The following is a 12,108-nucleotide window of genomic DNA, read 5'->3' as shown; positions in this document are numbered from 1 at the left end:
AATAAAGGGAAAAGGAGCCGTGTATTCTGCATTGCACAGAAAAGAGGGTGTGTAGCAAGCTGTCTGAAAGCAGACTGTCACTTCAGAGGTGACCTAAGCATACTCACAGGCTCTGCATCCCTCTGCTTAGCGTAGCCCTTGCCTGCTGCCTGTTGTCATCTACACTGGATTAACCAGGAGGGTAATTAAATGGTGATACAGCTCATCTGTGAGTGCGGTGGATTCTGCATCTTTTGACATCTCTGTCATCATGCAGTTCTCTAGTTCAACCACAACAACTTGAAATCAATGCTGGGTGTGAGGCTCAGTGCCTGTCTAATGCAGGTCAGCCTGAATCATCATCCCTTGTGATGATGGAACATGTGGCAGTTTTATTAATTAAAAAAAATAAGGAAGGGAAGGAAAAAAAGTGGTAGATGCTTGAAGCCTGCTGGCTTACAAAGCAACTCGCTTGCAGCTGTGGCTGAGCTGGAATATTTTTCTGTGCTTAACAAGGAAATGTCAAGAGAGCCAAGCCTGGCCTTCCTGGGGTTTGCTGAAGGGCTGGGTCCTGGTCTGCCCTCAGAGCTCTTCTGCAGCAGTTCTTGCTGCAGGTAGAAGGTTGGGTATTTAACAAAGGTTTCCCTTCTCCAGAACATCAGTTATTGGAAGCAGTGTTAGACTGTACAGAAAGCCAAACATCTTTAACAGTGTTGCAGGGGCACTGCTCCATGGTTGTAGAGGTGTCACATTCTTGGCTGCTGTGGTGCCCCTTGGCACTCTGCTCCCAGCCTTGGCAGTCTTCCACTGTGTATGAGCTGGTAGGGGCAGAGACACCTCTGGGCTCCTTCAGAAAGGACTGTCATTCAGAGCTCCATCCTTTGATACCAACAATAACAATCTGCAGCTAAAGAGCTCTCCTTCTCTAGAAGACCTTGCAGTACGTCCCTGCAAGTTCAGATACTGATTATTTCTCTGCAGCTTGGCATCCATGTCTTGCCCTGGTTTCTTGTGTAGTTCACAGTTTCTCAGTGGTCTGGCAATTTTACCTTCTGTTTCTTGCCAAGAAAAGCCCACCATAATAAGCCAGATCTGCTGATATTCAGAGATGTCAATGTGTTCTAACCGTCACCTGCAAAAATCGGTTTCCTTCAGGATGCCAATTACAACCCTGCAATGCCCAGGAGCAACATAAGAATTCTGTAAGCATCATCCATAATAATCAGCTTCTACTGCAGTGAGTAGGTTGTTGTAGCTGCAGAAATTTATCTCTGATCTAAAGAACACAGAAGTTTTCCTGTGAAACCATTGGAGGTGTTAGTGGTTTTAAAAAATAAAATACTGATCAGGCATGCTGTAGTGTCACCTTTACCTGTCCTCCCTGGAATCCTCACCCATCAGCTCATAGTTGGCTCCTCATCCAGCCCCAGGCAGAACTCTGTGCACTCCCTGCTCTCTCATGCAAAGAACAGCTCCTGGGGGAAAAGGGGAAGGTCTTGTTCTCCTTGTTGGAAGAAGGATGTTATGCTGAACTGCTTCCTGAACTCAGGGGTATGTTTGCTTCCATCTGTAAGATCTTGCTTGCTTTTCTTTTCTGAGCTTCAGATTTCAAGGTCTGGTATTTCTTGTGTGTTTTACAGATGTGGGGAATTCTGGATTTTTTCTCAGTGATGTGTGAACTTTTCCCAGTCCCTGCTCCGTAATGTCTCTGAACAGTGAAGCATGGAGCTGTAATGTTAGAAAGAAACCACTTTTTTTTTTCTCCTGAAGTGTTCTAGCAGTGAGGAATCTGCCCATGCCTGTGGAACAGGGCAGCTCATGCCTGTGGAACAGGGCAGCTCTTGCCCAAAGATCAGGCACTGCTGAGACTTTCCACACTTACTGACATCTCTTGGTGTTGCTAGAGCTAAAACCTAGCACAGACCTATGGAGATAATGGAGTCCTGGGTTTTGTTTGGTAGCACCTTATGGTTCTGTAGCTTGCAATAAAGAGAACTCCATGAATCAGTTTCCTGGGTGGTTAATTAGGAAGACAGCTCAGTCTCCCAGTTTGCTGTTTCAGAACTGAATTTGCTGCTTTTCAGCCTGTTGCTCTGAGCCAGCATGTGTGGCTGCACCAGAGGAGCTGATCTTGCTCCGAGTTGGCTCCCCTTGTCCCTCCTGCAGACCAAGGGAGGGAGGCTGAGGATGCTGTTTGGTTCGTACTAGAAGACCCCTATCTCCTAGGTATAGTCATGCAGGCTCATCCCATGGCAAGTGATTCCCTCAGCTTATCTGCTTTATTGGAGTTTGGGTTTTTCGTCTTTCTCTAGCTCCAAAACCCAATGTGGTGGCCAGAGGAGGCTGCTCTTGGGGCTGGCTCTGCACAGCAGGGCTGGAGTCAGTCAAGCATGGTTGGAGACAGTGTGCTCAGGTTGCAGCAGGATTTGTGTCATCTCCAGCAGCCACTCTGTGTGGATGACCGAGGGCTCGCTGAGGAAACCCCGACCTGCTCTTTGATCAGTAGCTCAGACACAGGCCTTGGCCAGCGTGGTTGGTGTTGGTGGGTACCTGTGTCTGCAAACACTTTGGCTCAGCACTAACACAGGCTTGGCAGCTCATCAGGTGTTGGAGAGTGGTGGAATGTGCTTGTTTTTGCATGCTCTGAATTTCTTCCAGCTGGAACCTCAGGACCACAAGCTGATACTAATTTTGCATTGTCAGACCTTGTTTATACTGCAGCAGTGATTCTCCTGACATGTATTCACTCCATTGCTTTGCTCTTTATCTGTCGCTCAGCAATTTGTGTGGAAGTTATGGATGGAGGCAGCATATTCACTGCAAAGGGAGGTGACCCACTTTGTGTGGGAGGGTATGCACACGTGGATTTCTGTTCAGACTGGGAATGTTTGAAAGGCTGCAAGTCTTGCATGGTGTGTGGTGGAACGACAGTGGCAGCAATCTCTGAAGAGTCCCCATGCTTAATAGAGCAGTGATGTGTTAAAGAAATGCAGTGTCACTACTTCAGAGTAATATTCTACCATTTTTAGATGCAACTCCATTTTCTCTTCAGCTCATTTCAAGAGGAAACCCTGCCAGTGTTTCACAGACCTCAGAAATCACTCGTTCCAGCCTTCTCCTTTGTGTGGGATGAGCTGTGTGCTTCCTTTCTGGCTCAGTATTGAGAGCAGCAGTGCTAGTGATGAAGAGGCACTTCAGCAGCTTGGCTCTGCTGAGCTGGGAGCTGTGCTGAGAGGCCTGGAAACAGAGGGATCCAAACCAAAAGGAGGAGAGGGTGGATGTTGGCCCTGTTTTTAGCCTTCTGACCCAGACAGGCATCAACTGTAATCACTCTCAATGTGCTGCACCAGTTGTCAGAAACACAGTCCCATTTCTCACAAAGAACTGCATTATCTATTGATGATTTATTCATTCTTTAAAACTAACTTGTAAACCAGAAGAGGCAGATTGAGGAGCACAATCATCCAGACTGAGGTAGGACTTCAGCGTCTCACATCCCACCAGCACACCATCCTTCACTCTCTTCCAGTGCTGGCTGTGTGCTAGTGACTGGGAACACCACCTTCTTCCACATTAAGGGTTTTAGGCTTCTGTGATTCCTTTTGTGCCTCTAGAATCTAACCTGTTCCAAGCTATAATAATTTTTTTTGTCTCTGCATAACAATGGAGGCTGCATTTGTACAATCCCTATTGAGTCATTAAAAGGACAGTGGCTCTTGTGTTGGTCAATTATCAGGAAGGAGCTGGGAATCTGTTGCAGATAAAGCAAACAGAATGAGGAAGGATGATACAAAGGCTCATCCATTGAGGCTGGGGAAAGTATCTGTATTCCTGATATGAGCAGTTCCTTCAGAAAGTATTACACTTGTTGAGTCCTGGGGACACTCAGACAAAAATCCCCAGCTGATAATTTCAGCTGCAAAGCTATCTATCAGGATGTCTCTGAACACCAAACATCCAGGTAGTCTGACAGCCACCTAGCTCTGAAAGTGTGTCCTTGGGTTAATTTAATTTGGGAATGTTAAAGCATGGTTATGCTGTCTGTGTAGCTCTCTGCTTCAGGGAGCTCCAGAGAAAAAAATCATTCCAGGAAGCTCATAGCTGCAAGTAAATTCCCACAGTAGTGGCAGTAGATGATCAAGTTTAATTACTGGATGTGGGGATTAAGGCAAGCTGTTCCCACAGCTTAATTGGCTGATCCTTGCATGTTGGACCAGAAATGTTCTGATATAGCTGAAGCAACAGGCTCACCTTTTCCAGCCACTTATTTTCAGCTTGAGCAGTAGCAGCCATTGTGTGCCACATCCTTCTGTGTCCCATTTTGTCCAGGGCTTGTGCCACAGGGTGCAGGGCCAGCCTGAAGGGGTAGCTGGGCAGGGGAAGGCTGGCAGTACAGCTGCCCCAGACTGAGGGACACTGACCCTGAAGTTGGCCGGAAAAGCCAGGTAAGGAACAGCCTGCTTTCAGGGATGTCTGCTTGTCTGTCCTAGCCCATCCTGCAGCTGCAGTGTCTGATCATTGTCTGTTTTGCAGCGATGGAGAGGTGCCTGGGGGGAACCCCATGGTGGCAGGTTTCCAAGATGACCTGGATCTGGATGACAGAATCCCCAGCAGACCTGTGCCAGCAGCTGAACGGGTGCCCAGCAAGAATGTCACTCTCTCCAGTGAGGAGGAGGAGGAGCTGAAGGACTCTAAGGTTGTCCTCATACCTGATGAGGACATCGACACAGAGCAGGAAAAAAAAAGGTACAAAGCACAGCCTGAAGTGTGGGATTGTGCTGGGAAACTTGGGCCTCTTCTCAGTCCTGTCACTCACTTCTGTGCAGCCTCTGGGAAATCTCCATGACTCCCTCAGCCTGTTCCTCAGCCCTAAGCTGGGGATGTGTTTGTTTTAGCTGGGGCAGCTTTCTGCAGGGGTTTCTGCACCATCCCGGGGCAGCACATCTCTGAGCGCTGTGCTACTGCGGGTTTCTGCTGGGGAATGGCCTGGTCTTTTTCTCAAGTTTGAGCAAGAGGCTGTAGCAGAGTAGCTGAATGTCTGTTGGTAGCAGTGTGAAGGGAAGAGTTGAATCTTTTGGTGAATGGAGTGGAAGTCATTCACCACACCATGTGCTGCAGAACAATGAGCTGGATCATGTTCTCCACGTACCACATCAGTCAGGCATGGCCTGCTGGTGCAGGCATCACCTGTGCATCCACAGGGACACAAGGGTCATCTCCAGCTTCTTGAGTCAAACTGTGACAGAGGTATGTGTTTGACCTCACACTCCCCTAGGATGAGATGCACATCCTATTGAGATGCACACTGCAGCCCTTGAGGCAAGCTCAGCTATTAAGTGGTCACTGCTTTGTTTCACAGAGTGGGAGTGTGTACAGGCTCTGACAATTTGTTTCTTTCTTTTCAGGTCTTCCAGAAATTCTCTGAAACCACAGAGTGAAGCAGTTTTGACCAAAGCAACTGACTCGAAGCCTCCTGACAGTTTACCTCCACATGCTGGGTCTGAAAGAAACAGCAGCAGCAAGGTCAACACTAGCCTGCCAGCTGCTGCCACTGCCACCCCAGCAGCAGTCCAGGCCCCAAAGACCACTTCCCAAAGCAAAGGACATGCTCTCAAGCAGAAAGTGGTCAAAGGCGAAGAGCCTGAGGAGTCTGACAGTGACCAAGAGGGACCAATAGCTACTCAGATGCTCTCATTTGTTATGGATGACCCAGACTTCGAAAGTGAAGATTCTGACAGCCAGAAGAAGAAAATGGTAAATAACATGGATGAATGGCTGTGCACTGCTACAGAGCTGAGCTTAAAGTGTTGAGGCATCTCATGGAGCAGAGCTTTCATCTGCTCTCATCTCTCAGGAGCAGTCCCAGCAAGTCAGGTGCTGAGCAATCTGGAGAGATTTGGTATAAGCACAAACCACTGATGGCTGGTTGTTGAAGCCACATGGCAACAAGGTTTGTGTTTACAGGTTTTAATGTGCTGTTTATTCTCAGGAAGTCCGAAGCATGGTCAGTCCAGCAGTGTGGAAGGTACAAAATACAAAGCTGATAGTTTTCACCCAAAGCTGAACATGTGGAAGTGTGTGTAGAGAGAGAGAATAAGTGAGTTCCTTACAGTCAGTCCAGCAATCAACGGGTCATAATGAAATTTGCTTGGCAAGGCTCCTTGCTGAAGTAGGAAAATCTGCTGGAGAAGGACTTCCCAGAACAGCCAGGTTAGCTGTAATGTCTCTGCGAGGTTGCACATGTGGGCAGCTGCCAGGTGCTGCCTGCAGCTGTCTGCTCTAGCACAGGGTGCACCAGGAGCCCCTCTGCACCCAGCACGTACTAGAGATGGAGAAACAGCAAACATCTTCTCTGGGCTGGTAGGAACCTGCTCTAGATACCTCTGATTTCAGTGATCCAAATTCGCAGCCAGCAAAATGATCTCTAGAAACTGCTCACTGGATTTAGGATGGGGAACTGCTGTTCAGGGGTACCCCTGGTGTCTGGGTTAGCTGGTGTTCAGGAGTGGTTTATGTGTTTGCACCATTCCAGAATCCTGCAGAAAGGACGATTGTCCCAGTTTCTTTGACCTTGCCTGTGTGTCATGCTGTTTATTAAGTAATTTTCCATTCATTTAGCATTTTCACTACCTGCTTTTCCTGGCACTTCATTATGAAAGCAAAAGTATTTGGAGCAAGTTTACTTCCCGTGCATGTGATTATGAGAAACGGGATCTGTGAGGGAGCTTGTGTCAGGGAGATGCCCCACAGCATGTGAGTGATTTTCAAGTCCAAGGTTTGCTGGTCAGGCAAAGTGGTAAAACCCCCCCATGAGCAAGGAGGAGGGAGCATCACCTGGGCCAGCAAGAGAGCCAGGTCAGCGTGGAGGACATAAGAAAGGATAGACAGTGAATTCTGAAGAGGAGCAGGGGGCAGGTATCACAAGATCGTTAAACTTGATATCCATTCCTATCATGCGGAGACAGAGGGGGTTTGGGTGATAACCAGTCTCTGCAACATCCTGATTTGTAGCCCACATTAAAGGGGGCAGATTTGCCCAAGGAGCACATTCCCTTTTGACTCAATGAAGGGATTTATTCTGCAAACCCAGACCACTTCCTTGGCCCTGCTGTGTGCTACCTCTGATACACAAGCAAGACACCACAGTGTGACGCAGGAAAGAGGTTTTGTCTGTCAGGTCTGGAGAGGAGTTTTCAGCCTATCTGATTTGGTTTTCCCCAAAACAGAGTTGCCTCTCTAGGGCAGTTAGGTGCTGATGCTGTAGAGCTAACACAGTTGAAGGTCTCATTTAATTCCTTTACATCAGAAATTTGATTTTGGTAGCACAAATGTTGTTACCAGAGCTTGCTTTCCAGTACCAGTGCTACTGAGATGTTTTACTGAGGCAAGAGATAGATATCAAGGTCATTGTTTTCCAGGCAAGAGCAGATCAGTTTAGCTACCATTGCCTCCCTCCTCCCCACCTGCTGACATTGACATCTTTGTATATAAAGTGCTCAGAGATCTTGGCTGAAAGATTTGTCTGTGTTGTCTGCCTTTTCTTGTCTCTAGGATGAATTCCCAGTCCGGGAAGATCTCTCTGAAATATCTGATGATGATACCTCATTAGCAAAGCCACCTCAGCCTGTGAAATCAACAGTCCACTCCTTTAAACTGAAAAATGACTCAGATCTCTTTGGTTTGGGTTTGGAGGAAACTGGTCCCAAGGAGAGCAGCGAGGAAGGTAAAAGTCACACCTTATTTCCACTCTTGGTGTTTTTGTTTGTCAGGCATCTGGTTTTTTCCAGAATGGTTCCAGGGTATAAGCAAGCCACTTGTCACCAAATAAAATACCCTTAACTTCATGCAGTGCCCTGTGTGAGTTTATAATGTGGTTTAACACAGCATTGATAACTTTTAAGTTTTTTCCCTATGGGGAGGAGAGGAACTGGGCTCCTCCATGGCATCAGCCATGTATTTTTTCTGAGCCAGCTGGAAGCTGGAGCACATCTTTCACAAGCTGCTTCTGGATGAGGCTTCTGGCTTAGCCTTGCACGCCTGGGAAGTGGTTCTCAGCATTGCAGTGTCCACCCCCTCAAGAATTTGGAATGATTTACCAAAATGCTCTGACATACTCTGCCAATTTGCTCTTCTATTTTTGGGAAAGGTGAGGTGGGGTTCTGATCACAACCTAAGCATTCCTCAAGCTTTTTAGTTTTTTTTTCCTTCCCCTGAGGGAGCACATCTCCCTTCCACAAATAATTTCTGCTTTCTTGGCATTACTGCAAAGCAACTTCCTATAGATCTGCCCCTGGTGTCACCACGAAAGACGAGAAGTTAAAGACTGAAGGGGAGAAAAAGCTGTAAGCAGCACCAGAGAGAGATTTCTTTGAATAGCTGTTCCAAAAGTGTAAGCAAAGTGTCACAGGCTGTGATGGCTTCATCAGCTTGTCACTTTGAGTGGCTGAACAGCACAGCTTGAAATAGCTAGAAGTGCATCTGCAGAGGCCCAGGTCAATAATTTAACTTCAGTTTAGCATCTTTATTAATTCATACGGCTTCCTCCTATTTCCTCTTTCTGGGATTAATATAAAAACATGTCTTGGTACTCAGTTGGACCTTGACCAGCAATTAGACTTCCCTATGACTGACTTGTGTTTTCAGATCAACTGAGGAAAAGAATGTGTAGGTAAGACTGGCAATCAGGTACCACCCATGAAACCTGGTGCAGTTGTAAACCCTCCTGTGGAACAGCCATGTAGACGCAGTCCTGTTCAAAGAGTCATTGTGCAAAGGCAGTGCAGCCTAATTAGCAGCCAAGTCATCAGCCACAATTACCTGGGACAAACAATTTCACAGTGATGGACTCAGTACAGTGAAAGCAGCCACCCCTGTTGAGCTGCAGCACTGACAGTTTGGCCTTGTGGAGCTGTCATTTCCATGCACAGTTTGAAGAACAGCAAGTACAGCCTGCCTGGCTGCTCCCATCTGTCCACTCTGTGTCCTGCCATTGCTAGGGACTCACAGAAGCACAAGTTGTGCCTGGTGGGATTTCTGTCTGCCCTCGAATATTGTGGAGTCAGAGGGAAATCGTTCCCAGGACCTCTTATTTAGTCCTGGAAATAATAATCCAGTCCCAAGTTGGCCCTTGGCCCAGTTTTAGAGCTGGTCTCTGCATTTGTTTCTTAGTAGCTGTGATACAGTGAACATCCAGGTCAGTGTTCCTAACACAGAGTAACATATATAGTAAAAGGCTTGTAATTAAACTAGATGTATCTGGTGAAGTTTGGGTGTGACTGCTGGGGCCTGGGTTGGTTTCCAGAGGGGTGCAGTTTGCCCTGGGCAGTTGGGAATGCCTTTGCCTTGGGCTCCAGGATGGAGCATTTTGTTCTCAGAAATCAGGGCAGGGCAGAATTGCCTGCAGTTCAAATTGATTAATAACAATGTTGTGGGGTCTTTTTTGTTTGTTTGAACAGATAAACAGCCTTCTAAGGAGAAAAAGAAGAAGAAAAAGAAGAGCAAAGAGGTACTATTTAATTCCTCAGACCTGACCTGCCATATTATCTACCAGCTAAGGAGACGGTTGTCCTTCTACAGAGCACTCTGTGTGTCTGATGGACTTCCTCCTGTCCCCCATCCTGCAGCCAGATCTGTCTCCCAGGGTCTGCAGACCATTAACCACTTTGCAGCTTAAAAACGGTATTTTAGAGCAGCTGAATTTTGAAAAAGCAGTCTGTGAGTTTGTAAAACACAGGATCCAATAGAGCAGTGCATCTCTGCTGGGCTGAGCCTGTTGATAGCACCATGACTTTTTCCGAGCAGAGGGGTGTCCCTGACAGACCTCATCACAGGCAGCAAGGGAAGTCTGCAGGAGGCTTTGTCTTTGACATTTCTGCCTGTCCAATACTGTGGTATTCTGAGGCACAAAGTGCCTGACAGACCACTGCTACATGTAAACCAGATGGTCTTTCTTCTCTTCAGTCCAAACTCACAGAAGGATCTTCTGGAATTAGCTCCACGCCAGCCTTGCTAGTAGATGCTTCACCCTAAGTAAGGTTCCTGTCAGAGCCAAGTTTCAGGGTGATCTAAGCTGGGTTACTGGTGTGGTCGGACGATTTACTAATAAAAATCTTATCATTTCTCAGGAAGAGGAGAAGTCTGTGAAAAAGAAGAGCAAACACAAGAAGAGCAAAGAGAAGGAGGAGAGCAAAGAGGAGAAAGATAAAAAGAAAAAGAAAAAGAAGAGCAAGGAGAAAAACAATGAGATAGATGAACTTGAGGCTTTTCTTGGAGGAGGAGGAGCCAGCATGAGCAAGCCACGAGGAGGAGGGGACTATGAGGAGCTGTAGGCTGCGGGTACACGCAGTGGACTCTCCTGTCATGGCTGTCTCCATCCTTTCTTACGAGTCACACCAGGACAGGTGCAGATGTATAAAGCTTTGGCCATTTGCCATATATCCTCTCAAACCAGAGCTGGCAAAACAAAAGCTTTGCATCTGTGTGTGCTGTTCTAGTGCATTCGTTACACAAAGAAAATCCAGCTGAGATGTACTTGAGCAAGGGGAAGGTTCAGTGCACAGTTCCCAGGCTCGCTTCCAGGCTGTCATTTTTTTCCTTCCAGAGATGCCCTGTGGGGCAGCTGGCAGGGTGTGGGAGGCAAAGGGACCTGCCTTCTGCTCCACCCCTGCTAAATTCCACTCCTGCACACCCGAAATTCCTACCTTGTTAAGAGGAGTGCAACAAAACATGCCGCATGAACGCATCGTGCCCGCCTGTCTGAAATCTTTAACTTTTTATCCTTCCTATTTTTTTAATGAGAAAGGTTGTATTGGCCATTGCTCCACCCAGCAGTTCATGAGCTTTAAATCAAGCAGATCATGCTGTGGGTGCAGCTCTAAAACCACAGCCAGAGGGCCAGAGTGAGAGAGAGCGCATGTGATTTTGGAGTCCTGTGAACGGGACCTTTCTGCACAGCAGCTTAATTAGCACTCACTGGTGCTGCTGTTGGAATTCATGATGTCCCATTGATTTCCGTGGCCCCAGTGTCTCAGACACTACATGTAAGCTGCTATGCAGTTTGGGAAAACAATGCAAAGTGCAAAGTTAACCTGAAGAAGAGAGAGAGAAATCTGTGCTTTTCTGCATTTCCCACCCCTTGAATTTGCATATACTAGAATCCACTCCCTTCAGTACCTCTCAGGGACATGACTCTCATGTGGAAATGAAGATATCCAGAGCTTCAGAACTGTCTGCAGGGAAGTGTTGGCATGGTGAGGGATTTGCTCCTCAGGTGTTTCACAGTCATGCTGTAAAACATGGTCTGCCTCTACATGGAGAGGGACACCCAGTGTAGCTCAGATAGTGTCACTCTGGTCCAGCTTCTGCCTGTACTGCAGCCATGTTCACAGGCCAAGCCTCCCAGCAGCCAGTGTGTTGCTTTTCCCTGCCCCAGGTGGAGAACCTCCTCCCATCCCATGTGTTTGGGAAGCCTTTCAGTTTTTGCTTTGAACACAAGCTCATGGTTGGTGCCTGCTCAGCAGCATCAGGCTGGGCACTACAGGGCAGCCCCTCACACTTGCCTGGCTCTCAGTGAGCAGCCCGTATGTCTGATGGAGCTCGTTAGTTCTCCCTGCCCAATTCTGGTTTGGTTCTGGTGTCCCTTGTGCAGCTCAGGCAGTGGAGCTCTCTCAAGGATCTGTGCATTCCGTTACTCTGTGGCTTGCAGGTTGATTTGTAGTTTGGTTTTGTTCTCCCTCTCCCCTTTCTCTTCTGAAATGTCAACGATGAAATCCAAGCTGAGGTTTCCTTCTACATCCCTATAAAGCTTTTTGTTCTGTACTTTTGATCCGTTATCTGCTCCAGGGTTGTCTTGAACAGCAGGCAGTTAACCTGCTTCATTTTTCTTTCCCCCCCTCCCCCCCCCAGCCCCCAAAATGCACCTGTAACTGTTTTCCTACAAAACAAACCAGGGTTTTTGCTACATCACCAGTATGTTGTTCAGGGCTGTTTCCCATTAGCATTTGCCAGCTTCTCCGAGCACTTCATGTGACACTTTGGGGAAATTGCATGGGACAGTTCAAACTTTGCACTTTTGGGGAGGAAAAATTGGATTGGGTTGTGGTTTTGTGCCCTCTCCTACAAAAGGGGAGG

General features: G+C 47.4%; 1 protein-coding gene across 5 annotated transcripts in view; it reads left to right on the top strand.

The window, feature by feature from the left end:
• The window catches only part of RABL6 (RAB, member RAS oncogene family like 6), a 292,198-nt gene extending 280,402 nt beyond the window's left edge, over positions 1-11,796 (top strand). For all 5 annotated transcript variants that reach the window (XM_051636505.1, XM_051636502.1, XM_051636500.1 and 2 more), the window contains 5 exons: positions 4,513-4,725; positions 5,385-5,733; positions 7,531-7,702; positions 9,435-9,484; positions 10,104-11,796. In XM_051636505.1, coding sequence (XP_051492465.1) covers positions 4,513-4,725; positions 5,385-5,733; positions 7,531-7,702; positions 9,435-9,484; positions 10,104-10,307 — 988 coding nt within the window. In that variant the 3' untranslated portion in view covers positions 10,308-11,796. The remainder of the gene's footprint in view (positions 1-4,512; positions 4,726-5,384; positions 5,734-7,530; positions 7,703-9,434; positions 9,485-10,103) is intronic.
• Positions 11,797-12,108: the final 312 nt, after the last annotated feature.

This window comes from Apus apus, chromosome 19, assembly GCF_020740795.1.
Source record: "Apus apus isolate bApuApu2 chromosome 19, bApuApu2.pri.cur, whole genome shotgun sequence".
NCBI lineage: Eukaryota > Metazoa > Chordata > Aves > Apodiformes > Apodidae > Apus > Apus apus.
Note: the sequence above shows the minus strand (reverse complement) of the source record. Positions and strands in the feature narration are given on the sequence as shown.